General features: G+C 47.0%; 1 protein-coding gene across 1 annotated transcript in view; it reads right to left on the minus strand.

The window, feature by feature from the left end:
• TRIO (trio Rho guanine nucleotide exchange factor) overlaps positions 1–27,937 on the minus strand; it is a gene marked incomplete at its 5' end in the record, with an annotated part of 348,026 nt that overhangs the window by 172,385 nt on the left and 147,704 nt on the right. Inside the window, 3 exons of the mRNA XM_080803936.1 lie at positions 7,678–7,908; positions 19,912–20,043; positions 27,383–27,574. Of these exons, the coding sequence (XP_080660062.1) occupies positions 7,678–7,908; positions 19,912–20,043; positions 27,383–27,574 (555 nt within the window). The remainder of the gene's footprint in view (positions 1–7,677; positions 7,909–19,911; positions 20,044–27,382; positions 27,575–27,937) is intronic.

Below are 27,937 nucleotides of genomic sequence, written 5' to 3' on the forward strand. Positions count from 1 at the left end.
AAATATTACAGCAAATGTGGAATACAGAACCACAATGCCCTGTGTTGCAAGAGCTACTTAAAAAAAAAAAAAAAAAAAAAGATTTACTTATTTTGAGGGGGAGGGGAGAGCCTGAACACAGGGGTGAGGGGAAGAGGGAGAGAGAGAATCTCAAGCAGACTCTCTGCTGAGTGGGAGCCCGACTCGGGGCTGAGATCCGGACCTGAGCTAAAATCAGGAGTCAGATGCTTAACCGACTGAGCCACCCAGGCACCTTAAGAGCTACTTTTGTTTAATCCAAGAGCATATGAAATGTCAGGAACACGTGCTCCACGTACACTTTCTGGGCTAGAAGGGAATGTAGGTGAAGTCAATGAAGAAGGGCTCACAGAGGGCTTGGTGGGGATTAAAGATCTAAATGTGAGATCTGAAACCATAAAAATCTAGAAGAGAGCATAGGCAATAATTTCACTGACACTGGCCATAGCAACATTTTTCTAGATATACCTCCTTAGGCAAAGGAAACAGAAACAAAAATGAACTATCAGGACTTCATCAAAATAAAAAAACTTCTACACAGTGAAGGAAACAATCAAAACTAAAAGGCAACTTATCGAATGGGAGAAGATATTTGCAAATTACTTATCGGGGTAAAGGGTTGGTATCCAAAAAACACATAAAAAACTTAGACAATTCAACACCCAAAAACCAAATAAGCCAATTAAAAATGGGCAGAAGATACAAACAGACATTTCTCCAAAGCAGACAGACAGATGGCTAATAGACACACGAAAAGATGCTCAACATCACTCATCACCAAGGAAATACAAATCAAAACTATAATGAGATACCACCTCATACATGTCAGAATGGCTAATTGAAAGCATAAGAGACAACAGATGTTGGCGAGGATACAGAAGAACAGAGAACCCTCTTGCACTGTTGCTGGGAATGCAAGCTGGTGTAGCCCCTCTGGAAAACGGTACGGAACTTCCTCAAAAAATTAGAAATAGAACTACCCTACCAACCAGTAATCACACTACTTGGGTATTTACCCAAAGAATACAGGAACACTAATTCAAAGGGATACAAGCACCCTGATATTTATAGCAGCATTATTTACAACAGTTAAATTACGGAAGCAGCCCAGTGTCCACTGACAGGTTACTGAAGAGGTGTAATGGAAGCGTGTAGATGTATAATGGAGTATTATCCAGCCATAAAAAGGAATGAAATCTTGCCATTTGCAATGACATGGATGGAGCTAAAAAGTGTAATGCTAAGTGAAAGAAGTCAGAAAAAGACAAATACCCTATGTTTTACTCATATGTGGCATCTAAGAAACAAATGAGCAAAGGGAAAAGAAAAAGAGAGAGAGAGAAAGCAAGAAAGAGATTCTGAACTACGGAGAACAAACAGATGGTTACCAGAGGGGAGGTGGGGCGGGGGGGGAGATGGTGGAAAGGTGACGGGGATTAAAGAGCACACTTATCATGAGGAGCTCTGAGTGATGTAGAGAACTGCTGAGTCACTGTACTGTACACCTGAAACTAATATAACACTGTGTGTTAACTATACTGGCATTAAAATTAAAAACTTAATAAAAAAGAGAGGTGTTGGCGGAACTTTAAACTTTTACATCATCTACCTACCCATCTATCTTCTAAAAATATTTAAATCACCAGTTCTCATGGTTATTACCCTAGTTTTAATTACATAAGTACATGAAATTTCTTAAGGAAAACAAAAAAGCTAAGGAAGGAAAGAAAGGAGGAGGGTGGTAGGTAGGTTATTATTCATATAAATAGTCTTGATCTTGGATATTCCCATCAAACTCCAACCAAATCATCATTCTATCAATACTGGCTAATCTGTATCTTTCCCATTCCTAGTTTGGAAATGAATATAAGAGGGTCCAGAGTTATCCACACCCCCCCCAATCTTCCTATGTCCAGGTCTTACTCTGGGACACTAAAGTTCTTATGCACAGCCAGTCTAGCTACTGAACACGCCTGCAGGCATGCACTATCCCCTGTCCAGCTAATCCCTGTGCATTTTCCACTTCGGAGCCGCAGGCAATGTGGCTGGCACTCAATAAAAGGGAGTCCCACGGGGCCTGGGGTTTTCTGGGCTCTCCTGCTCCTCAGCACAGAGGTCCTCAAGGGCTTGACGACCTCTGCTCCCTGCTCACTTCCAATTTACCCCAGTCCCCTGGGCTCCAGCTCCCTGTCCTGCCGGCTCACAGCACCAGCTCATGTATCCTACAGTCCTGGATTGTCTTCTTGGGGGGAAGAAATTCACCCATTTCCCACCCTTTGAACTCCCACTGTTGGCTTTTAGCTCCTTCTGAGCTTGGTTACTAAGATTACCCTCACAGTCAAGTCTCTCCTGTGTTCACTACCACAAAAGGTAATTAAAGCTGGCTCTAAACCCACCAGGAAGACCAGCGCCAGCCTCCACTGGCCCCCAGCAGCTTCCCGATCCCTCCACGAACACTTACCCTCCAGCACTCCCTAATTCCAATGGGGAAGCTCTCAGAAAAGATGGTAATCCTCTAACCACTCTTATCACCAGCCACATCAAAACTGTGAGCGTGGGAATGTAAACAGAAGAGAATGTTAAGTAGCTAGGGCTATATAATGATTCTGGTGAGTGGGACGAGAAAAACCCACCCTCCTGACTTAAATTAATGAGCAAAGGACAATGAGGTTCAGAAACCTTCACTCAAAAGCTAGGTCCATTATAACTGATACCAACCAAGAACTCCTAAGTCAAGCATCACAATGAGATGGCTTTTAGTGGCATAAGGATAGCAGCCTAGGTAGGACCCAAGGCAAACCAATAAAATAGCTTTTCTGGGCACTGAAACCTCTTCCTTTGCCTTGATGGCATATCCTGACTCCCCCCCCCCCACCCTGCAGCATTTAAGACCCTCATTTTGTATTCAAGTGGCCAGAATCCGTACCAAAGACCTCGCCACATTTGCACAATTGCAAGGCACTGAAATTATCCCTTCCTTCCTGAGCCACTCCTGATTCCCCAACATCAAGCAAAACTCCTATTTCTTCAAGCAGATCTCCTAGTTAGATCACTTGTTTCCAACATAAGGCCAACCCACCCCCATTCCAGAATAAATAAACGTTTAACCCAGAAGAATCTTTAATTACAAAAACTGGGTAATTCCTTACATTTCTTCATCTATCCATTCACTCATTTGACAAATACTGAACTGAATCCCAGACACTTGGGAAACACCAGTGAGTAAAACCCAGATCAGTGGCCCACGGACCCCATACTTCTGCTCTCCACGACTCCTCCGCGACACGCATGGACGGCCGCGAGAGGACTCAGCCTGTCTCAACCGCAGTCTCCCTCCCTTCACCTCACTCGCCACACTGCAAACAGGGCGAGCTTTCTAACCCATGCAGCATCCTGTCCTCCACCCCCCACCACCCAGAGCTTCGTGTCAAAATGCACATGACACAGGCCCCGCCTAGTGTGAACTCAGCAGAGCAGTGGGGGAGCGCTGGCTCGACAGGGCAGCTGGGAGAGTCAGAGAGGAGAGAAACGGACCCGTGAGTAAGGACCTGAAGCACCGAGACAAGCCGGATGCCACATACGTGTTCCTCGCTAAGCCTCACAGCCACTCACAAGTCACCCAGGCCCTGGCACCCACGTACAGCACTCAGGCAAGGTGCACTGTGCCCCTTCACCGGCATCCCGACGCTTACAGAGCCACGTCGCAAGCTTTCATCATGAGGTCACCTTCCCAGCACCTGCCCCGTCTCCCACCTGCACACCTCTCCGTTCCGCCCACGCCGGGCTGCCTGCCGCTCTGTGGACAGGTCCTGGCCGTCTGGGTCTCGAATCTCAGCGCGGATCCTGCTGCCCGGTCCTCGGCCTGCTGACCTCCTACCCATCCTTCAAAGAGCAGCTCCAAACCTACCTCTCCCGTGAAGGTGTTCACGACTTGCGCCTCTATTACAGGTCTCCTCACTTGCCCTGTATACCAGACCCCTGACATTTGACACGGAGACGGACAAGGCTTTCTGGAACCCCCACGTTTGCACAAATCACTGAAGCACAGATATTCACCCTCAAGATGTCTGAGCAACGTAGGCACATAACATGGAGGAGGGCGGCGAGCTGTACTCCCTCCCTCACTCCAGCTAACCCCTTCGGAGGCATGACTCACATCCACGCCCGAGCAAAATTATACCTGGCAACAACCAGAGACGTTAAACACTAAATCTGAGCACGTTATGGTGTAATTTATTAGACTATCAAATGATCTGCTTTTACTAGATTACAATTCCTCGAGAAAAGGACCTTTGACATATGCAACACAGTTACCTCTGTATGTCTGAGTGTCACCACACATTTGAAAAAGAAAAAGGAATGAAATGTGGGTGAGAAGAATCTAGAAGATACTGGATTTGTTTCACTGTTTTCTCAGTTAATGGCCCCACATCAGCCTGGAAGGAGTTCTTCCATGAAGTAACTCAGAGGGGTGACGTTCACACTCACGGGTGGGGTGGGGGTGGGAGGCTTTCTTGGGGAGGGCGGCCTACTTCAGGAAAGGGAATTCTGGGGCCCGTCCACCTCGCCCAACATGCTGGAGTAACTAACTGGCACCAGCGTGAGAGGCAGGCAGACTGCAGCGGCGAGGAGGCGAGCAGACCACTGTGGGCTACTTCCACACGCATCTTTGCACTTGAACAAGGACAGCCAAACTGCTGCCGTTAGAGCGACCTTCAGCGTAGCCTACACTGGAGATCACTGCTCTGCTAGGCGGGAACGCAAGCGCACACCCACGGAGGGTGGCTCCAACAGTGAACACAAGGCAATGGGAGCACATCCACTGCTCTACCGACAAGAAAGGTGGCAGGGTATTGGTTTTCTTTTTAAGTGAACAGTGACAAAGGGTTCTACTTGTCAGCAGGCAGCATGTGCTTCTGAGTCCGGCCCTAGCCCACTCCTCCAGCTGCAAGGGGCCCGGCGGCATGGACCCCCCCGCCCCTGCCCCCCACCCAGCGTCTGGGTATCTGAAACACCTTCCATGCAGAAATCAGAACATTCCCTTAGCTTGTGAAAAAAAAAAAAAAATTGAACACTAAACCAAAATTATTCATGTTTCAAAGATCATGCCATTCTTCCTGGAGAACACGCTACTGACCCTCTGGCTTCTATTCTTTGGAAGATTTTTCCGCAAACAAGCACATCCTCTTTCTCTTTGGGAGGGCTGTTTCCATAAAAGTGTCATCATTCCATCATTTCTCTCAGCAGTATTTATGGATGCCTTTTCTTTACTCAAAACAACCAAACAGTTTTAAAAGCACCTGTGGTACCTAGTTGACTTATATTTTTTTGTGGATTTTGTGTTCATCTTTACAAATTTACCTTTGGCTGACAATGTCTTTGATAAGGACAATTTTTTTTTTCCATTTATTCTCAGCTTACCTCTCCTAGTCTATGTTCAAAATAGCAAAAATTTCCACATGTTATAATTGCTTCAGTTTCAGAAACACACCATTGGTTCTGACATCCTATGGACTCCTTCGAGGTAAAGTGCTTACTTTGCGTAATCTTATCAACTTCAGTTCTTGCTCCACAAGTCAAGCCTACACAGCAATTTCCTGTTTGCATAACATGTCCAGACCATTCCAGATCATTTAATCAAAAGAATGTTTCCCTTAAAGAGCAATTATCTATTTTCTATGGAATGCTAATAGGACCATATATGCATTATGTGTATTGCAAAACACTTTCTCCCACTGACATCCAACCCAACCTACTGATGTTTGAGAGAAAAAAAAAAATCTAGCTTAAAGAACTGGTCTCATAATTATCATAATTACCTTTCTACATATAAAATGTAATGTTTGGTGTTCTCAAATTCAAGGGCATTAAGTCCTTGGTGCCAAATTAAATGGCTAGACTCCTCAGCCTATTCCCAAAGGTGCCTCCCCGGCCATAAACTGCCCAGTGGCTTATTCTCATGCACCTGGCACCCTGTGGAGCCCTCAGAGTTGGGGTGACCTGGGGAGGGGGAGCCCCTGCTGCTGCTTCAGACACAAGTCCAGAAGGCATCCTGGTCCATGCGTGTGTAAAGAACACTTGATCCAAGGGACAGAGAGGTGAGTGGGAAAATCCTTTGATAATGGCACTGAAACGGGGCGCCTGGGTGGCTCAGTGGGTTAAAGCCTTTGCCTTCAGCTCGGGTCATGATCCCAGGGTCCTGGGATCGAGCCCTGCATCGGGCTCTCTGCTCAGCAGGGGGCCTGCTTCCTCCTCTCTCCTCTCTGCCTGCCTCTCTGCCTACTTCTGATCTGTAAAATAAATAAATAAAATATTTTAAAAAAAAATAATAATTGCACTGAAACTATTAACACTTCATGGTCTAAAGAAGTTTTTAGGCAATTAGAAGAAGCTAATATTCATGCTTTCAACCACAACACCTCTTTTCTCACAAATAACTCCCTGACATTGACTCTCCCTGTTCACTCCCTAAGCTATATTCTTTCCCTGGCAATTATCCTCTTTGATTAAAAGAGCACAGGAAAGAAACATGAATAACATCAAAATGATCATTTTGGAGGCACTTGGTATATGGAATCTTCAGAGAACTTAAACACCCATAAGCAGAATCAAAGCACTGTATGTGAAAATTAAAAATTATAGAGCAATTTAAAGTATTCTGAACTCCCCAGACTCACATTACGTGAAGAATGATGTTCAATGAAATACAGGAGAGTTTATGTGCTCATCGGAACACAGCACAACTCTCCACCATCTTGGCCCACTGAGCAGGAAAGCCCACTGGCCCTTGGATGACACGAGGTGGGGGGAATGAAATCTGAACCTATACATGTCTGAGCAATGCTCCTGAGCGCTCAGGGAAGAGAGAGAGGTTTTGTTCCAGACTTACCAGTGTGACCGCCCACCGCCTCCTCGGGCTTCCCTGCACACATACCCCAGGATCCTTCCAACCCCAGCATCAATACCTCGTCCACACCCTTTTTCCCTCTATTTTAGAGCAAGGACACAACCATTACCTTGTTTCTCACGAAAGCTGTACCATACTGTACCTGCTACCACAGCTTTAACCCTCAAAACCCCAGCAGCAGGCCAATCCTTTCTACCCCGTAAGAGAGGCATGAATAGTACTAGGGCCTAGGCTTACGCTTACTTTTGTAACAATAACAAACAAGATGAAAACTGCTTAGAAACTGATAGTCCTAAACTCCACTTTCTGTGAACTAGACTCGAACCTGTTAAGCACCTACAGGGCACCAGGAACCTCGGGGCCTTCCGAGCAGGAAGGGACGCGCAGTGAGCTTACTGCTCCAGGAACCAGAGAACACAGAGATGCTGAGTTGTAAGGGAACCAGGAGGAAGCCCCTCCAGCACTATTCTCAGCGATCAGTGTAACTGGGGACGACCTGCTTCAGGAACACATGCCCGAGTCCCCAGCGGCGGCCCTGCCCCGGCTCACGTGCTCTGCCCACGCGAGCTAGCAGCTGGCGGAAGCCCGTGCGCACAATTGTCAGCACCACGACCACTCATGGAAAGCAAAGCAGCTGCGTGCGCATGTGCACGTGTGTGTGCGATCCTCCCATCTCCCTGGCTTTATCTCTCAGCACGCGCTCCCGGAGCACCCAACTCCGTCCCCCCGCAGCAAAGCACCCAGAGACTGACCTGCTGCACGTCTTGCTGGAACACACAGAGTTGCAGCCGCTGGTGCAGTCGGACCTTGCGGTGCTGCCAGATGTTCTCCAGCTGCCGCTGGTGGTGCAGCACCTCGTGGATGACGTCAAGGACGTGGTGCACGGCCTTGGAGTAGTTGGCAGAGGCCGTCAGGGAATCAGAGCTGCCAGGGGTCAGAGGCCGCTGGAGCTTGTCGAGGAGCGACTTCCCATCCTGGCTCACCTTCCGACAAAACAGAGGGGCGATTAGCCAAGGGCCGCCGCTTTACCCAGGCCATGACCCGGGCCATGCGCTCGGAGACGTGCGCGTGCACATACACACACTCACACACTCACACATACACAAATATGAACTGTAGTTTTACTCAAAGACGTATTTTATAAAGAACAAAATAAAATTTAAAATAAATCCCTCAGTTCTCCAGTGATGCCACAGGACCAAATGTGGTCGAACACTGAGTTAAAAGAATGTTCATTTTCATACATGATAGTTGATGCCATTCGTAGTGAATAAACATCATATTTTGCCTTAAGTGGCATATGTCAGTTAATATAATTACATTGCTGAGTTACGTGCAAATTAAAATTTAAATGTAATAATTTTCTCTTGAGATATTGTTAGAATTAAATAATCACAGTGGAGCCAACTTTTAAGACTGAATCTCAAAACCTCAGTTAAAAAAAACTATCTAGCCCTTGGCAAAGAATCTATACTTAAACTTTCTGATGTAGTTGGATATTTTATCTCACAGGATAAAAATTTTAAAGTGTCATTTTACTTCATTCCTGAACTTAAAGAAATTTTAATTAAAATGCCATCATTTTTTATTTTTATTTTTTTTTAAAGATTTTATTTATTTATTTGACAGAGAGAGATCACAAGTAGACAGAGAGGCAGGCAGAGAGAGGGAAGCAGGCTCCCTGCCGAGCAGAGAGCCTGATGCGGGACTCGATCCCAGGACCCTGGGATCCTGACCTGAGCCGAAGGCAGCGGCTTAACCCACTGAGCCACCCAGGCGCCCGAAAATGCCATCATTTTTTAAAAGAGATTTCAGTATTATTTCTATACTCTGGCAGCTAACTACCAAATTACAATGAAATAAAAGCATTCACAGTAGCCAAAGAAATAAGCAAAGATAAAAGCGGAAAATGGAAAGAAAAGCACTACATATTTTTCATATTTAAGTGCTTCTTAAGATTTATAAAGGACTATGCCAGATGCGGTAGAAAAAAATACAACATCAGACAATAGAAAAGACACGTGGCCTACAATGTAGGAGGCTGTGATCTGGGGGCTTCTCATGTCAGCTCTCACCTCGATCCCTGTGCTCAGATACTACTGAGTCTGGAAACCTCACTGGGTTTCTACAGAAGGGAGGAGCAAACGGGAGCCTTGCGGACAGACACAAGCAGGGTTCAGAGGCAAACCCGCAGGAGCGGGAAGAGGAGGGGAACAGAACACACTGACACGGGAAGCCAGTAGCAGCCAGGAGCCCGTAGAATAGCCTTCCAGGGTCTTACAACCTCCAGTCATGCTGGAATGAAACGTGTTTGATTTCTAAGACCTGATTCTGAGACCTCCATGGGAAGTGCTGACTGTTCCCCACAAAGGCTGGTTGTCAGCCTTCCTAGATTAAAACTGATCAAACACGGCAAGATAGCAAAACGTCAGCAGAAACAGCCAAGGTGACATAACCAAAGAAAATGGATGAAAAAGAACCAACTAAACCACTTAGTATCAGGCATGTGTAGCAACAAAAATAGGGAAAATAGAAGTCTTCTAAAGCAGAGAGTTTTCCGCAGGAGTCACTGAAACTCACGTGGGCATTTTCAATACAATGGAAAGGGATGTGGAGAGGGAGGCACCATGATGGATTTGGGAAGGGACTCGTGGGGAAGGATTGAGAGAGCCAGGATATTACCTCGAAATGAAGACCTTTCCTGCTCAATTGTCTGAGCTGGGCTCTATTTAGCACATACACGTGTAGGTCCTTCCTTCTTTTTTTTTTTGGCCTACTCTAACATACTGATTTTTCCAGGAATACGATTACCATGTTCATCAAAGCAAGGCAGTGCCTGGTTTTCTTTTGAAATTTGTAAGAGCTACTTACCATTTCAAAGTAGCAGCATGATAGTGCCATTCTCTCTATCAGAATCACCAATATAACACATGTCCAATCTGCACTTGCTATATTTGCAATGTTTTTTTGATCTATGGCCAACATAAAGATCTTAATACCTATTTTTTCCTTCTATTGTGAATGTCCTTAGGCATTTATAGGAACACATTTTATTATAAATCACCTTTGTCTCTAATTTATACTGTAGCATATATGTGATTTACATATGTGTACGCACATAAATTTTAGGTGAAGATAGATTATTCATACATTTTTTATAGCAGGCATCAAAAAATGTTTTGTTAATCATTGGGGGTGTAGCTTCTCTTAGGACTGAAAATCAGCACCCTGGGGTGTCTGGGTGGCTCAGTGGGTTAAAGCCTCTGCCTTCGGCTCAGGTCATGATCCCAGGGTCCTGGGATCGAGCCCCGCATCGGGCTCTATGCTCAGCAGGGAGCTGCTTTCCTCGCTCCCTCTCTCTCTGCCTACTTGTGATCTCTCTCTCTGTCAAATAAATAAATAAAATCTTAAAAAAAAAAAAAAATCAGTGCCCAAGTCACACACTTCACATTCTGTAGAGCCTAGTAAGAATTCCTACAAATATTTCCTCTAAGTTTTACTCCTTATAACAAACATAAGTCAAGAAACCTACAGAGCATACGATTTGGTGAATAAGTGTTAGAAGGATATAGATCAGAGGTATGGCAGAGGAGGCAGTTACCTCCTCGAAGTCCAATGGCCCCTCCTTGACAGCCAAACCCTGATCACCAGGGATGGTAATTCCCCAGTATAAAACTGCATTTCCCAACCTCGCTTACAAGCAAGAGTAGCCAACACACAGAAGTAAAAACTGTTGAGGGGGTTTCCAGGAAAGACACTTAGGAGGTGGTGTATGCTCAGCCCCTCTTGCCTCTTTCCCCTCCCTGCTCCCAAGAACTTGGTGGAGACGGCTAGAGTTTTGGCAGCTGATAATAATGTTGAGGCAGCCTTAAGAATGGCAGCCTCTCTGCTAAAGGGGCAAAAGACAATTGTATCCAGAGATCTCTTACTAACAGAGCTACTGCACCAGCCCTGAAATGCCAGCCTTGGGACTTCTACACTGGCACAAAGCAACCTTATCTTAAGCCACTGTTTTACAACATACACTAGAAATACAAAATTCTCAGGCCTCACCAGGTGCCCTCAGGCATTCGGGAGACACCATTAATGGTCTACTATGAATAAGTAAATAATCTGAGCGAGAATATTCCAATGAATCTGTCTTCCCTTGGGGGTCTCTGCAACACTTAGCAGAGCCCTGGAGCAGATACCAGTATTGGGTTTAGAAGAACACACTGGCTCATGACGGATGGGTGGTGAGAAATGGCTGAGTTCATACACAGAACGTGAACAAATACCTCAACATAAGACAACTTACAAGTAGAACCCTGCCTTCTGGGAATTCCTAAGCAGGGACTGAGGGGTCCGTGTCAGTGTGACCGCTGGTGCTGTTAGTGGCAGACGGATTCCAGGCAAGAGAACATCGCTTATACCCACTGAGACCAGATGCAGACAGCGCGCGACTCCAGCACATTCTCACTGTAGCATTTCTCCAACAGACCTTTCAGACACAATTCTATCCCCGTGCAGCTTTTTTTTTTTCATTTTTGTTTTAAAGATTTTATTTATTTATTCGGGAGAGAGCATGCGCAAGAGAGAAAGAACACGACCAGTGGGAGGGTGGGGCAGAGGGAGAAGCAGGTCCCCGCTGAGCAGGGAGCCCGAGGTGGTGCTCAACGTGGGGCTTGATCCCAGCACCCCGAGATCACGGCCTGAGCCAAAGACAGATGCTTAACCGACCGAGCCAGCCAGGTGCCCCACTCAGTGCAGCTTTTGTAGATGTGTCGATTGAAAAGAAGCTATGCAAGCCCATAAAGGATATCACTTCTATTTTAGTGACTTCCAGCAAAACGTCTGCCTTCATTAGTACAGTAGTATTACGTAAGGAAAAAACATGCTACATATTTATGAAGGCTACCATTCTATCGCAAAGAAATAAAGATTTTTAAATGGTACAGAATAACCAGAAGAGAAATAATGAAAGACACTGTAAAGTATACAACAGCCAAAATATTACTATATAGTTTAAGTACTGAAACAAATAGGCTACGTTTATAGTATGTGAGGCAGTTCTAGATTTCTTAACCATTGAACCAGGTGAATTAATTTATTAAAGTTATATGCTTTGTCTAAAAATAATTTTCTAGCTTTCAGGCAGTTCAACCCTGTCCCACAAAGGGATGATACCTCAAGAAAAAGATCAACCTTTATTATCAAAGAGCAGAACTTCCATAATTTTTGAAGAAATCAAACTGACTCATTTTTTTCAGGTTCTGCTCTTTGTTTTTCTTGGAATACAGTGCTCGAGGACTTCACGGATAGTGCAAATTGCATTTTACAAAGACTAATAATGTTCTATAGGTGTACGAACTAATATGCTCTAGTAACTAAATCAGTTAGGACAAATGAAAATTCTTAAGTGTTAAAAATCCAGAATAATGGTCTGGTTCTCGAATTTTTTTTTTAAGATTGTATTTACTTGAGAGAGAGAGCGTGCGAGTGAGCACAAGGGGAGAGGCAGAGCGAGAGGGGGGGAAGCAGGCTCCCTGCTAAAGAGGGAGCCCAACACGGGACTCGATCCCAAGGACCCGGAGATCATGACCTGCACCAAAGGCAGGCACTTAACCAACCAAGCCACCCAGGCACCCCTTCAGTATTTACTTTTAATCAAACTCCACGTAAGATTTATAAGATTAGTGAGATCTGGATTCCTGTGTGTTCCACTGCACCCCACAGAGACTTGCCTAGTCTTACTTTGGGTACTTGGTGCTCCACATTTCCCGTAAATCAGATTAGAGCTAAGAGACTCCACCAGGAGTCTTCCTCACGTGCACAAAGTAAGAAGGCTGTTCTGATCTAAGGAAAGGGAATAGCACCTGGACATTATTGCTTAGGGCTGCAAAAACCGCCACCTCCCAAAGACCACATATGACCTGCAATAAGTCAATTAGGTCCAAATGTGGTGGTGCAGATCTGAAGGTGCTAGGAAATGTTAGTCCCCAGATAGAACCCAAACAAGCAGGCAAAACACACAAAATATATAAAGGCACGATGAGAAATGATGACACTTAGCATGCAGTGAAGAAACACCAGTCCTTCTTCAAAACTTTCAGGAAACACGTTGCACCATTTGCATCAACTCAAACCACCACAATTTGTTTTGATTTTTTTTTTTTTTTCTGGCAGGGCTTGGGGCTTGCCACGGCCTGCAGAGCACACCCCTCCACGCAAAGCCTGGGAGTGGCTCCACGGCCACCACTAGCCTTTCTAGCTCATGCTGAAATGATTCTGAAATCAAAGTTCTAATATGACAGGAAGGAGTGACCATGAGTCCGCACGTTCTAAAGCTGAGGTCGATGGTCCTCGGCCAAACAGGAACACCTCCTCCCTGGATCAGGAGGTTAAACCTGGCAGAAGACAGCTACACTAAGAAGGTCCTACCAATAACAGAGGCCAATGACCTTCTGGAAGGCCCTGACCTGGCAGCGGCATTTTCCCACGCATCAGGGAGGCTACCTGGAGAGAAAAGCAACACTGTTGCCTTCAGATTTCCCGGCTCCCCTCTGATGATGGTTCTTTGTCCCAGCCAAGTTCTTAGGATGGTCCTCTAATGGCAGGTTTCTTGATCTTTCAGCTATTAGGTTTCTTACTCATAACCAGATCCATCCAACCATGTCTGACTCTCTGCTACCTCTATCTGGGATTCCCAGAAAGGAAAAACCAAGAGAAGATGAAAACAGGAAACGGCCAGAGCAGCCCAGGTAGCTACATCAGGTCCATGCAGAGAACACGGCTATGTGGCAGACTCCACCTGGGCCCGCCATTTTCTACTCCTTCGTATTTCAAGCCCTTGCAAGGCTTCTAGGTTGGGGGTGTGCAGAGACTAGTGCGCGGTCTGGCACCTCTGACACCGCGCCAAGCGCTGACCCCAGCACCCGAGCAAGAGCAACGCTGCATTACTTAATGAGGCTTTGGAACGACCGGTTTACAGAAGTTCCTCTACGGCAAGGCCACCGAGCTTCCACGTACACCAAAGACGAGGGGTTTTAGTGAGCGGACGATCAACGTGACTCAGTTTGCTGTTTTTCTCACACGCCGTTGACACTAATCATGCTGTCACCCACGTACGCAGTGCCTCACAGAAGGAGGCCAACCGGCTTCACGGGCAGCGAACCAGTCACCTCCAGAACTGCGCAGTATGTTGGCACATCTGCTACACGGAGAAGCTGGTACAAAAACGAAACCTGATGTCACTGCAAATCAGAGCAGCCAGGGCCGACGTGCCACCTCCCTTCCTCCCGCTCCAGGAGTCACTAGCCTCGGCTGCAGCGGCGAAGACCGTGAGCAGGTGTGCGGACACGCCTGCCCCACTCCAGCATTCCGTGTTCGGCGCGCGGGGCCCCACAGCCTTCCTGAGCTAGAAGTCCTCCACAGGAATTCAGTTTGTGGGGAAAGAGGTTGATGAGTTTGTTTGCTCAAAAACAGTGTTAAAAATGAATACTCTACATGCTGTTTCTAGAAGTATAGCTTCCCCAGACGAGCCTGTTGCTTCACTCTCCTGTGATCAACCTCAGAAGCCAGGATTAGCCCCGACCCTGGCAAGGGGAAGCAAGTGCAAGTTCACGGGGCAGAGGCACGCTCCCGCTGCCGAATCACAAACAGCACCACCACGGGCCGGGGCTCCTGACAACACCGAGAAGCAGGGGTTTGCGACTTGGAAAAAAAACACTGGGAAGAATTCCCACAGCAAACCAGTGTCACCAGAGAACAGAAACTGCAGACACTGTTTAAAGAAAAAAATTATGGGGAGGAGAAGGGGAAAGTGAGAGGAAAAGAGAAGGGAAGGGTGAAGTCCTGCTCTCCACGCCCCTGCCCCTCGAGGACCCCGTGCCCCGGCGGGGTCTCAGAGTCAGCCCTGGGAGGACAGCCGCCTGGGGGGACCAAAACCCTTCAAACCGGGGTGAGGACTGGCTCCAGCGTGGGGTGGGTAAGCCTCGCAGCAGGGACACCCACCAGTAAGGACATCCCTTAAACACGGACTGCGACTCCGCATCTCCGGGCTGGAGCATGAGCAGCTGCTTCCACCAGCACCCTGCGGTTAGGATGCCACTGATTCAGGAGAGGAAAAATCACTTCAAAATCAAAGGGAGTCCTTCCCTTCCTCTCCCTTCCCTCCCTCCTGGCATAGAGGAAATGGCTCCCAGGGTCTAGAAAGGGAGATGGGGGCGCCAACACAGGTGTCCCCTGCAGGGCCTTCTAAGGCCCCGAGGAGTCAGGAGGGGGCAGACACACACAGAGAAGCCAGACCTGTGGCTAGGAGATGGGCGGACGGAGAAAATACACTCCCTGAACAATCGGCTAATACATCTGGGGGTAAAGGGAGCCAGGCTTCCCGTGGTCTGAGAAGGAATTTGTAAACACAGAAAGGGAAAGGCTGGAAAGAGCCCCACCACGCTGGATTAGGAACGGAAGCACCGGTACGGACATGTGGGTCTTGACCACAGGTGTGGTGCGATCCAGCAGCAGTCCTGGTGGGGTGGGTGCGAGTGGGCACAGGGGCACAGGAACACAGCCGTGCGCAAGGGTTTCCCGACTGTCTGCCCCGAGAGCCTGGATGCACAGATGCCCCACAAACAAACAGGCGCTCCCGAGCACCCCCATCTTAGTCTCTAAATCCCACACCGCACAACTCCTGCAGCTCCTCAGTGAGATGGTGGGTCCCAGGGATGAGGCCCAGAAAGGACGGAGTGAGCCTGAGAACGTTCTACCAGAAAGTAAGGGCATGCTCCAATAATGGTAAGGGCATTAGAAAAATCAAAAGCAGACCCAAAAACCACACACAAAAAGGGGCTCCTGCTCCCTAAATGTGGACAGTTTAAGCATCAAAATAGAGTTTCGGATTATAACCCCAATGAATATACCACAAGTTCACACTGAAATGATGATTAAGTAGGAAAGAAAGACAATACAGTTCTTCCTCACAGTAGTAGAGCACCTAGTAAGTGGAGGAGGAACACTGGCCACCAGGCGGCCTTGGCAGTGGTAGCTTAGAGGGGCGGAGGCCGGCGCAGCCTGATGAGAAACAGTGGTCAGTGCATCTCCCACAAAATGCTCTTCAACACCAAATCTTTTTAATGATCACTTTGCATTGGAGAAACCTTGCAGGCACCAACCTCACCAAGGGGTCAAGGTCAACATCACCAGTGGCGAGAGGGGTCAGCATCCTGTGACCTTGCTGGGACACCGGCTTTTATCAGCACAGAAGGAAAACTGCCTGGGTGGGCAGGAGGCTGAGGGTCATCCTAGAGACTGAAGGTGCTTTGCTCCCAAACACTGTCACAAAGACTAAACAATGCTCCACCGTAGAGGAACCCAATGAGATGCGCCCACCAAGTATGAGGCATGCTGTTGACAGCATCCTGGGAAACAGCCCCGGGTCTGGGGGAAGAACGGCTGTGTTGCCACATAGCTCATTTGCTGACTCCAGAGAGCAGGGAAGGGAGGAGCGATGGAGCAAATGGGGGAAAATGTGAAAAACTGGGAAATCTGGGCAAGGGAGTGTGGGAGCTCTCTGTTCCATTCTAACACTCTTCTATAGCCTGAAACGATTTCAAACATTAATTAAAAAGAAAAGAGTTTGTTCTGTTCTATTGGAAGACTTTTCTGTTCATTTCACTGTGAAGTTACTGTTTCCTTGAGTTTATAGCTCAGCTGCAAACATGTTTTTAGGCTAAAAATTGTGGTTTAATCCCTCAGCCTGAAAAACAGTTTACTTGCCATCAAATTATTTAAGACTTTGTACCAACACAAAATCCCATGAAACTGCACAGTAGGTAAAGCGAAGTTCCTATGTCAAGATGCCCCATTCCTATAGAAGGCAGTGTGCCAGAATCATGTACTTTGCCAGAAGCACAAGGGCACCAGGCAGACTGAACTGGCCAAGGTAGCCAGAGAATGACACTGGTCAGGTCAGGCTGACTCCGACGTTAAGTCATGTCCTCTAAGACCATAGCCTGGCTGCTGCCAAGCACCTTAATAGCAAACTATTCAGCCCCACAGGGGTCTGGAACCTATCAGAGCAATCCAAACACAGTTCCCAAGAAAATCACTAGTACGTAGATGAGTGAACGCCCAGTTACACGGTGGGCAACAGTCACTCACTTTCCTGATTACAGGTCAAAAATCAGACAATGCCTTGAGATGGTACACTAGGGAGAAAGAAATTAGTATGTTTTTGGAACTCACAATAATCCTCAAGAACTAACGCAATGAAAAAAATTATAGATCTGTTCAACTTCCCATTTTACTGTTAAAAAAAACTATCACTCGGGGAGCCTGGGTGGCTCAGTGGGTTAAGCCTCTGCCTTCAGCTCAGGCCATGATCTCAGGGTCCTGGGATCAAGCCCCGCATCGGGCCCTCTGCTCAGCAGGGAGCCTGCTTCCTCCTCCTCTCTCTGCCTGCCTCTCTGTCTACTTGTGATCTCTCTCTGTCAAATACATAAAATCTAAAAAAAGGAAAAAAAAGCTATCACTGGGCACCTGGGAGGCTCACTTGGTTGAGTGTCTGACTCCTGATTTCAGCTCAGGTCATGATCTTGGGGTTGTGCAATCCAGCCCCACATCTGGCTCCACACTGGGCATGGAGCCTGCTTAAGAGTCTCTCTCTCCCCTTCCCTCTGCTCCTCCTTCCCACTCTAAAAATTAAATAAATAAATAAGCAAGCACACAAAATTAAAAAAGGCCATCACTAATATTTATGTAGTTCCTAATAAATTAGATTATTAAATCAACTAAAATACATTGGGTACAAAATTAAGAAGCATAATATGAAGGACTGCTTTTAAATTCCATGGACAAAATAAAGCACTACCACACACCCACATACACACACACACACAAGTGGGGGATCTTTTGGATAAAAAGGTAGCCAGAAAAAAATGAAACAAGATGGGATCGGGAGGGAGACAAACCATAAGAGACTCTTAAGCTCACAAAACAAACTGAGGGTTGCTGGGGGTGGGGAGGTAGGGATAGGGTGGTTGGGTTATGGATATAGGGGAGGATATGTGCTATGGTGAGTGCTGTGAAATGTGTAAGCCTGATGATATACAGATATAAGCCTGATGATATACAGATATATATACCCCTGGGGCAAATACTGCATTGTATGTTAATAAAATATGTATGTTAATAAAAATGTTAATAAAAATAATTTAAAAAAAATAAAGGTAGCCAGAGAAACAATCATGTAGATTTTAACCTTCAGAGCAGGAGGTATGACCACATTCTGAAGCAAATATCACAACCATTCCGTACATCCGTTCAATTCACCCAAGGACACTAAGGGATCAGGAGAGCGGGGCCCAAGGACAGGAGAGTGGCAGCTGCTTGGTGAAGCGGGAAGTGCCAGACTGAAAAGCCAATGGCCAGTTTCTTCCCTGTGATTCTGACCAGTGTGTTGGTAGTTCTGGTCAAGGAAGACATGGGTAAACCGAGCATCCTCTCTGTGCCCTGCCCTCTGCAGGGTTTTGCGTATTTCTTACTCGAGTCTCGGGCGATCTTTCATCTCAGCATACACGGCTGCAGACGCCACGATGAAGGGAGAGCGGGGGACACCTCGCTGAAGACAAGCATGCACCCGCACTCCCCTCCGGGAATTTAACCAGAGTCAGAAAGGCAGACTGGTCTCACCGGCCTGGTGACCACACCATGGATGATGGGGGGCACACGTCAGGCTCTCTGCACCAGCTGTGCCCAGCATGTGAGGGCACGTGGAGGTGGTGGGGTGGGGCTGAGAGCATGGAGCCGGCCTGCCCGGGCTCATGTCTCTGCTCCACCTCCCCCAGGGGCTGACCTGGCACAAGTCACTTGATCTCTGAGCCTCGGTCTCCTCATTTGTAACAGCACAGCCAAATAGGACACATGCCCCCAGAGTTGTGAAATGCAATAAGTGATCCCATAAAGTCCTCACAAAAAAGCCAGGCCCAAGGGTGCCTGGGTGGCTCAGTCGGTTAAGCATCCAACTCTTGGTTTAAGTTCAGGTCATGATGTCAGGGTAGTGAGATCGAGCCCTGCATCGGGCTCTGTGCTGGGCGTGGAGCCTGCTTAAGATTCTCTCTCTCCCTCTCCCTCTGCCCCACTCCTGCTGTGTGTGCATGACCTCTTTCTAAAAAATAAATAAATAAATAAATAATAAAATTAAAAACAAAAAAACACGCCCAGAGAAAGGGGGCAGAAAATAAGACAGGGATATAGTAAAGAAATAATTTATCTTAAAATTAAAAAAAAAAAAATGCTATACTTAGATTTCTAAAGCAGCTAGTAGCTTCAACCAGTGTGTGGTTTTTTGGGATGCCTGGGTGGCTTAGTCGGTTGAGCACTCTTGGTTTTGGCTTGGGTCATGATCTCAGAATTACAAGATCGAGCCCAATACTGGGTTCTGCACTCAGCAGGGAAGTCAGCTTGAGATTCCCTCTCCCTCTCCCTGTCCCTCCCACTGCTTGGGTGCTCTCTCTCCCAAATAATCAAATCTTTAAAAAAAAAAAAAAATTAAAAAAAAGACAGTGTGTGTTTTTTAATCTAGAACATGAGGCAATATCAGGTTTCCCTCCTTTCTACAAAGTTTCATTCAGGAAAATTAAACTGAGTTCAACTAGATGGAATAGCACGTGAAAACACCTATTTCTAAAGTACATGCAGTCCAAAAAGTTGGACTCTCACTTACTCTATTAGGTGAAAACATAAGCACTCCAGAGGAAATCCACAAACGTCACAGGGGCAGGGGAAGTGAGCTCACGGCCGACCACCCCGTTTTACAGGAGCCCCACAACCCCATCCCAACACACACCCATCGCTCAAAAGCCACAACCAAACTGCACATTAACACGAAATCAACAAGCCATGTCTGGGCCAGACAAAACTGCCTTCTTTCTCCCCAGCTCCTGAGACTAGGACACAAAACTGTCGCCTCGCATCTCAAGCAGAACTGAGTGGAACTGCCCGCTCACCTCGGAATAAGCAAGAGTGATGTGCTCATATATTCCCTGATGGTGATGAATGGCGTCCTCCAGATCCTGCAGCTCGGAGGGAAGGTCTACCTCACCACAGGCTTTACACCACGAATCCACGTTGCTCATGTACTTGGAAGATTAAAAAACAAACAAAAGAAAGATTACTTCTATCAATGGCAATTTATATTGAGAAGTACATATTTTTTAAACATGATTTTGAAATTAGGGTCACTGAGAGAGAGTCTAAGAAAGCAGCAGGGTTGAGTCTCTACCGCAGCCGGCACTGATGTGAGCCCTCAGACCACGGCTGGACTTCTCCCCTGAGTTCGGGTTCTAGCAGGAGTGGGGCTGGGCCCAAGGACCTGCTGTTGGAAATGACAGCCCCAGGTGACTCCGAGGCCCACACGGAGCAGCACGTCTGGGGCCACCCTGCCCTGCGTTCTATTTTGGGCCTCCTGGTTAACTCCCCAGCCCTCCTCTGAACCAGTGATGCCAACCAGCCTGCGCCACGAGCTGTGGGGGGGCATGGAGGCCCGGCGGCCCTGTGCTCCGGCCCCAGCCAGGAGCTACAGCCCAGCCTTCCCGCTTTCCTCTAACACTGAGATGCTCGCAGAAGCCCGAGCATCTGAAATCGTTTACCTGAACACAGGAAGAGCAGCAGGCCCATTTTTCTACCTTTTCAAAAGCAAATATGCACAGAAATGAAAAAGACCAAATGAAGGCCACCCAAAGTCCTCAGCCGTGCCCACCGAGCCCACGGGAAGGCTGAGGGAGGTGGTGGACTGACTCAGAGGTCTTTCCCACTTTGTACATAAACAAGAAGGGAAAAGTCTCAGCTGCAGTCCTGGCTGAGAACTGTCATTCCAACCTCTCCTCAGTTTTCCTCCCCTGCCACCGCCACAGCCCTGGGATTCATCGAGTGGAGAAATCACTGCCAGACTTCCAGGGAGCCCCTATCAGCACCCACACAGGTAAGTGTCAAAGGCAAGTGGCAGAAGACCCCATTAAAGACACTAATTCAATTAAGCCAAGTAGGCATGGACGCCTTTCCCTGGGCTTCACCTCGTTTACTCTAAGTCCTTGGCATCTTTCTACGTTTACCGAGGAATGCAGAGGGTGATTATTTGAAATTGGGTGAGGACCTGCCAGACAGGAAACATGCTAGGATTCTCTTAAAATACATAGGAGAATGACCCGCCAGTTACTTAACTTTTTTTTAGAAACTTAAAATAGGCAAGTCACTCAAGTAATAATTTGTTTATAAAAATCCTTTTATCATTAATGTACTGGCTCGGAAAAATATCTGTACAGAGACCTCAGGGCTTGAAAGGAATTCGCAGGGCATTCTGTGTCCTGCGATAGCAGCTGATGCTTCAGCTGCCACGAGCACAGGGGATATCCTCGCTACCTCGCCCTCTGGACACCGTCGGGCCCGGAGAAGTAGAAAAAGGCTACCTTACACCTCTCCCCGCCGCATGCGTGCATGTGGGACAACACACACGTATTTCTAGGGCTTTCTTGTGTGGAGCATTCCAGAAATGTCAAACAGGTCAGGCTGAGTGATCTCGGTTTCCCTCCTTTTCTGTGACTGCATTAAACACCAATCATTGAAAACCTTTCTCAAATATGAATAAAGAGAAACATTCGACAAGTTTTATATATGCCTGTAATAAAAGTAACTTATAGCTTCTTCAAATACCTAGAAAGGGTATTAATTATATTCACCTGAAAAAACACAGCCAGGTCCTAAATACGTAGAGAAGGATGGCCTGCCATGAGCAAGCCACTGTGGAGAAAGGATCGTGCACGCCTAAATTCACTGGGCTGAAGAATCCCAGTGACAGACATAAACCTGGGCATGGTTTCACAGGGCTTTTGTGCAGTGTAATTTGTCTCTTGTTTACGAGATGGCAACTCGAGACCCTGGAGTACAAGCTCTAAGCCCTGAATGGTTTCTCAAAGAGTCTGAACCCACGCCATAGGGCAGCCATCTCCATCTAATAGGTCTTCCCCAAGGAAACGGCATCCTGGTGGCAAAGTCCAACAGGTACCTCTATCGAGTAGAAACTCTCCAGGCCAGTTAATATGATAACGTGCGCTGCGGATGGGCAAGGGGGGCAGCCTGGTGTGTTCATTCCCCGAACTTCTCGGACCATTCTACGGCCTTCCATCCTCTCCACCCCAGGCCGTGCACGTATCACCGTCTTGAGAAATACGGTTGGGACTACAACACCAGGGGAGTAGCACTCCGAAAAGGACGGTTGCAGGAGGTGGCTACCGCACTCTAGGGAGACCAGAGCAGCCAATTTAGTCTCTTATGCTTTAAATGCCCCAAATACGTGAACACACAGTACCCAGCTAGGTGAGGGCAAGAGAATTCAATGCTTCTCCATGAATTCAAATCGGGAGCTGCTATAGAACTGGGAATTCTGAGGCTCAAGAGAATGGTGACTTTTTTAAAGTGTAGCTGAACACAGGATGAAGAGTCTGGCTCAGCCAGTTTGCAAAACTGAGGCAAGCAGATGAGAACAGAGTAATTAATACACATAGCTTCAACAGGAGAGCTCGAATCATTAATGAGGTTTGTTTCCATAAACATTTATTCCGCTACCCTCCGTATGCTGAGAGTGGGGGCTTCTAGTCTGGGAGCTGCTCAGCGCTCCGGCCTGCTCTGCCTCCTGCCGCCCACCTCCCACCAGGGCTCATGACAGGGCACAGCTGAGCACGGGTGCTTAGCTCATTTAGGAGACACAGAGACAAACTGCCCACAATGGGAATTTTTCAAATATTTAGAGAGATTTTCTCTTCTTTGACAAAAATAAGACCGGTTTAATAATATAGATACACACACACGTACATGTTTAATATAAATATGAACTCAAACGTCAGAGTTCTTATTTCAATTTCTTTACTTTTTTGTTCTCACTTCTAGAAAATGTTACCCTAGAAGTTTTATATTTGCCTAAAGTAAAGTAACTTACAATTTACTACTTTTCCTTCCTACTTCATCATTTCTGCTCCATAGTACTCATCAGCAGGCCCTCCTTCCTGGTTCCGCCAAGGGAGACCGGCTCCCTTCTCTGAGCATGGAGATCACAGGAGGGAGGAGCCTGTCCCATCTGCGAAGCTCTGACAGTATTAGCATGGTAACGTGGAGGAGGCAGGCTCAGTTTGAAGCAGAATACGCCAGTGATCACGTGCATTACACCTGTTCTCTTGAATAACTTTTTATTTTTATACATAATTACTCCAATTCCTTTCTATTCTATGAGAATCTTTGTTTTTGTCCACAGCCAAAAGTCAGGCCTATGCTTTTATAAAGTAAAACACCATTAAACTGGGAACAATTACATGTGTATTATTGGCCTTAAAAATTCAAAAAGGAATAGTGAAGTATTATTTTCCTCTGAGTTCCATCCCTGACTTAGGATAAAGTTATCTGGATAACTAGGATAGATCATGTTTACCATAAATGTTATTTCTGAAACTTTTTACAGAAAGTGAAGTTTTATAAGGATATTAACCTAATAAATAGTGTTCTATTACATCAGGAACTAAAAGACTGTCACAGACCTCCACAGAAGTCCCAACATAAGCAAATCACTCCCCAAACACAATATAAGGACAATAATACCACTGGTCCCATCTACTTCACTGGGCTGACTTAAAGAAACAACAATTTGTGTCAGAGAGCTCTATAAACTCTAAAGAACTATACAGATACCGGCTCTCACTTTATTTTTGGCTATTATCAAATTGCAGAGGCTCTCAAACTCACAGATGAAATGAGGTAATCAGATTTAAGGCTCACATAAAGGTACATCTTTATCAGCACTCACAGAACTTTCGGCAGGCAGGGATGGAAATGTCTGGTACAGCAGCCAGCAGCCATGATGTGGACACTGTATGGAATTTTAATTTACTTTTACATTCTCTTAACAAACTTTAAGTAATTTCAATGGCGGCATGTGGTGACTGGCTACCACACTGGAGAATGCAGCTCTACACCTAGTTTTTTTTTTTTTTTTCTTTTCAGAGAGGCAGACTGCCACACACAGAACACCTCGAAGTTTGACTGCCCTCCTTTCTTTCCACAAAGGGACCCTGAGGGTCTGTGTGGGGGTTCTAGCAGGAAAGCACAGGTACTGGCATGCTCCTGACCAAAGACTATCCTCTTTCGGGAACACTCACCCTCCTGGATGCAGCGAGCAGCCCCTGCGAGGGACACATGTGGAGCAGGGACAGAGGAGGGGGACACCCGCCTCACCAGCCAGATCAACCCTGGTGATCAGTGGGGTGACAGATGTCATAGCCAGATCACCCTCACACCCCAGATCATTTTTGTTTAATAGTAAAAACGGGAGATGCGAAGGTATAGTAAAATCAATCACTTTCTCTGGCTTTATAAAAATGTAATTCTAGTGACATTAGCTATGAAAGTTTCGTACCAAGAGACTATCCAGCAGACAGGCCATGTGACCAAAAGAAGTGAACACCGTGTACCGGTGAGACCGCCGGCCTCACAGCCCTGTCTCCAACCTTGCAAATGGAGACTCTGGGGGCACACAGAGCATCCCCAGAGGGGGAGGCCTGACAGCGAATGAACAGCCGAGAAGTCTGCAGAAGGCAATGTTCTCCTCAGCTAGTCTCCATCTCAAGATTTATGTTTGTAAAACCACAAGCAAACCCCAACACCAGAACACCCACTAAGACCACAGAGGAGACAGGAGCGTGGCTGTGCGGTGCAGGGCATGCGTCTCCCCAGCCGGAAGCTGCAATCCTTACAGGGTAGCTGCTTCCTTCCATCCAACACGAACCATGGGCTCCCACGGTGGAGCTCCAGGCCTCCCTGATCACACTTCATTTCACACTGATACATCTGGATGGGGTTCAGAGAGGTGGCCAAGATGGCAACCTAACTTAGGATGTCCAAGTTTCTGGTCTTCTCCCCAGTGAGCTTATGAAAACAGCGTCAGCGTAACTGGAAAGCAAAGCACTTCAACAAAAGACCAAAGTTGAGCTATTTCTCTCCTGGGAAGAGGAAAAGTACTGAGTAGATGTGATCTTCCTTCATGCATTAGAATGTCAGGATCTTTCTTCTGTTCAGTGAAAGGGAATATTCCCACTATATTTTCACTCAAGACTAAAGGCACCCCGAACACGTTCTAATGCCCCACCTGTATATTTCAGTTGCCTGGGCAGGCCTTGGTCGAGGTCCATCAGAAACGCTGGGGCCTCTCTATACCAGGTCCCTCTGTTCCTACACTTGTATCTGGCTTCTTTCTGGCTTCTTCTCTGACTACTCGATACGCACAGAGACCTCAAGCACTGTTAAACTTTACGAAGGATCCCACAAAATTGTGTTCAATAATGCATTCATCTAGCTTAGTTTCCTTCAAATCCATAAATTACAGTCATTCATCTTATCCAAATGAAAACACCCCATGCTCTTTTTGAAATTCTGGATAAAAATTTTGGAGGAAAAAAAATGCCCCATGGCACACACATTTCTAGATTATTCTCAAGCAGTCAGAATAGCAATTAACTTCAGGGCTTACTTGCAATTCTGAATCCTACCATGTTTATGGGATTTTTCACTGTGTGTTACTGTGGCTCAGACTCTGTCATTCACCCACGTAGCTTGTCCTGTCTCACGTTTGCTCCTATCATCTTCACGGAACTTTCCGTGAGCCCACTACCAATTAGCACACTTCTACTTCCAGGGGCTGCTGTACCCCTAACATGTTACCATTCCAGATGACGGATGTACAGGGACCAGACAGCTCATCCTCCCACCCACCATGATGTCCAGTGAATGATACACTACTCCTCTGGCCGACGTCAGGTAGCATAGGTGAGCGCAGTGCAGTTTTCTGCTGAAGGGGGTTCCTATTACTTTTTTTAAAAAAACTTGATTTTTTCTGTGGGCTTTTGTTTATTCTTTATCATAAAGCCAATCAAATACATAAGTTTAGGGAGGTGAAAAACCCTACTATTGGAACCTGGAAGTCCCTATTCACAGCTTTCACGTGAGGCTACTATCATTTTTTTCTTTTCCTGTTCCATTTAGTTTCCTCTCTTGCTTCACACTTGAAAGGTTTCTAGAGTCGAGATCACTGCTAATTAGGGTCTTGTGCAACATTCTTGTTGACTTGCCAAAACCCTGGGCAAGCTGGGACCTTTATCTTACCTTCACGGGCCTCACTCCTCAACAGGGACTGTTTCTAGACTACAGAGATACCATTTCCTGCCTAGCACCATCAGTACAGATCCCTATGAATGTAGTCTCCCCTCAACACCAGAAAATCCTCCCCGATCAGTATTTCTCCCTTACGACAACCCCTCATTTCTCCCCTGTATGTCTTCCTGGCGGCTCAAAGTTCCTGTGTTGCTTCTCCGCCACTTGAAGAGGTATTTCCCTGCCCCGCACACTTCCCACTACGAAGTCTGAGTCATGAGCAAAGCACTTCCCTCGTGCTACTCCAGAGTGTTTGCTTAAGCGAGCTCGCTGGGGGCCTGGAGAGGCGTAGGGGGTGTTACGGGCACGTATTAGATGCTCCCTCTTCAAGTATTCTGACCAGAACATCGGCAGATGAAGCCAGCGTGAACTCTGAATCCAAACAAATAACTTCATCAATAGGAGACACTGGAAGCCACTCTCCAACCCTAGCCCCGGCCAGCAGAGCCTGCCTACCGCTGTGGAGGCTAAAAAGCCACACCCTTCCCAGGAGCTAGGGCACAGCCTGCACCCCACTCCTGGCCAGTGGGAATGGAAGCGAGGCGTGCAGGGATGGAGGGACCTTCTGAAAATAAGGCTTCCCCGACTATAGTGGGCGCCGTGCTCGAGGGGCAGGGGCTGGGGCACCATGTCGGTGGCCATGGCAGGTAGGCCAAGGCAGCCCGAGAGGAGCAAATCCCAGCCTGACATCACTGTATGGCTACGGGTCCCCAGACTTTGCAACATCTTGTTTTCTGAGAAAAGCAAACCCCTAATATTTAAAACCTCATACTCAGGCATTGTTACTTGCTGTCAGAGCATCGTATTAGAATACTAAGGTGACAGTACTGAGGAGGAAGAGGAGAGGAGGAAGGGGATGGAGAGTGGGGAGAAGGGAGAGGAGGGAAAAAGAACAGTGGCTACCACTGATTAGTACCTACTGTACACCAGGCACCACACAGGCCACCTCACATGAACTATCTCATTTACAGGAGAAAACACTCCTCTCAAGTAGATACTTTTATTTCCATTTTATAGATGAGAAAACCAAGGAACAGAGAGGCGAAGGAACTTGCCGAAGAAGGCACAGCACGGGGTCAGAGAGCTCACAGCTGCCTGACTTCAGAGCTCATGCTCTTAAGCACCGCGGGTGTCACACCAAAGTCGTCCAGGGACTGGGCTGCGGGGAGGGCACCGAGCGAGAACGTGTTGTGGTCACCACCTTGCGGGCTGCGGGCCCCAAGCACTGACCTTTTCAGCCTTCTGGTGGAAAATGGAGGACATGTCCAGCAAGGTACTCCGCTCATCCAGGGCTGCCGCAAACGCCTTCCACTCCTGCTCCAGCTGGTTCGCAATCTGCTTAATCTGCTGAGAGGCGTAGTGGCCAGACTCGACCAAGCGATTTGCCACCGACATTATGCGGTTTATATTTACATACACGTTCTGCAAAAGGTAGGGGGGAGAAAGAGGGCTTGTCAGGGGAAGGCAAACAAGAGTCTTCCTTGCAGGGCCTGCAGATCATAGCGCTTTCTGAAACACAGCCCACGAACTCCAGTTCTGTTTTTAACGGCAGAATCACCTGGTATAGAACAGTGGACGTACTTGCTATCTGATTTCCAGAAACTCTAAATATTGGTTTCAATTTCTGTTTTTAAAACTGTAAAATTACAAATCAACTAGCTGAGGGGCAGACTGGTAGGCACAAAGCAACCAAGTACACAAGTGGGTGCACACAGACACACTCTTACTCACTCGCTGGCTTCAGATCCTGAAACGGGGCCAGATGGCAAGCCTACGGAGAAGCAG

The sequence above is a fragment of the Martes martes genome (genome assembly GCF_963455335.1).
Source record: "Martes martes genome assembly, chromosome: 5".
Taxonomy (NCBI): domain Eukaryota; kingdom Metazoa; phylum Chordata; class Mammalia; order Carnivora; family Mustelidae; genus Martes; species Martes martes.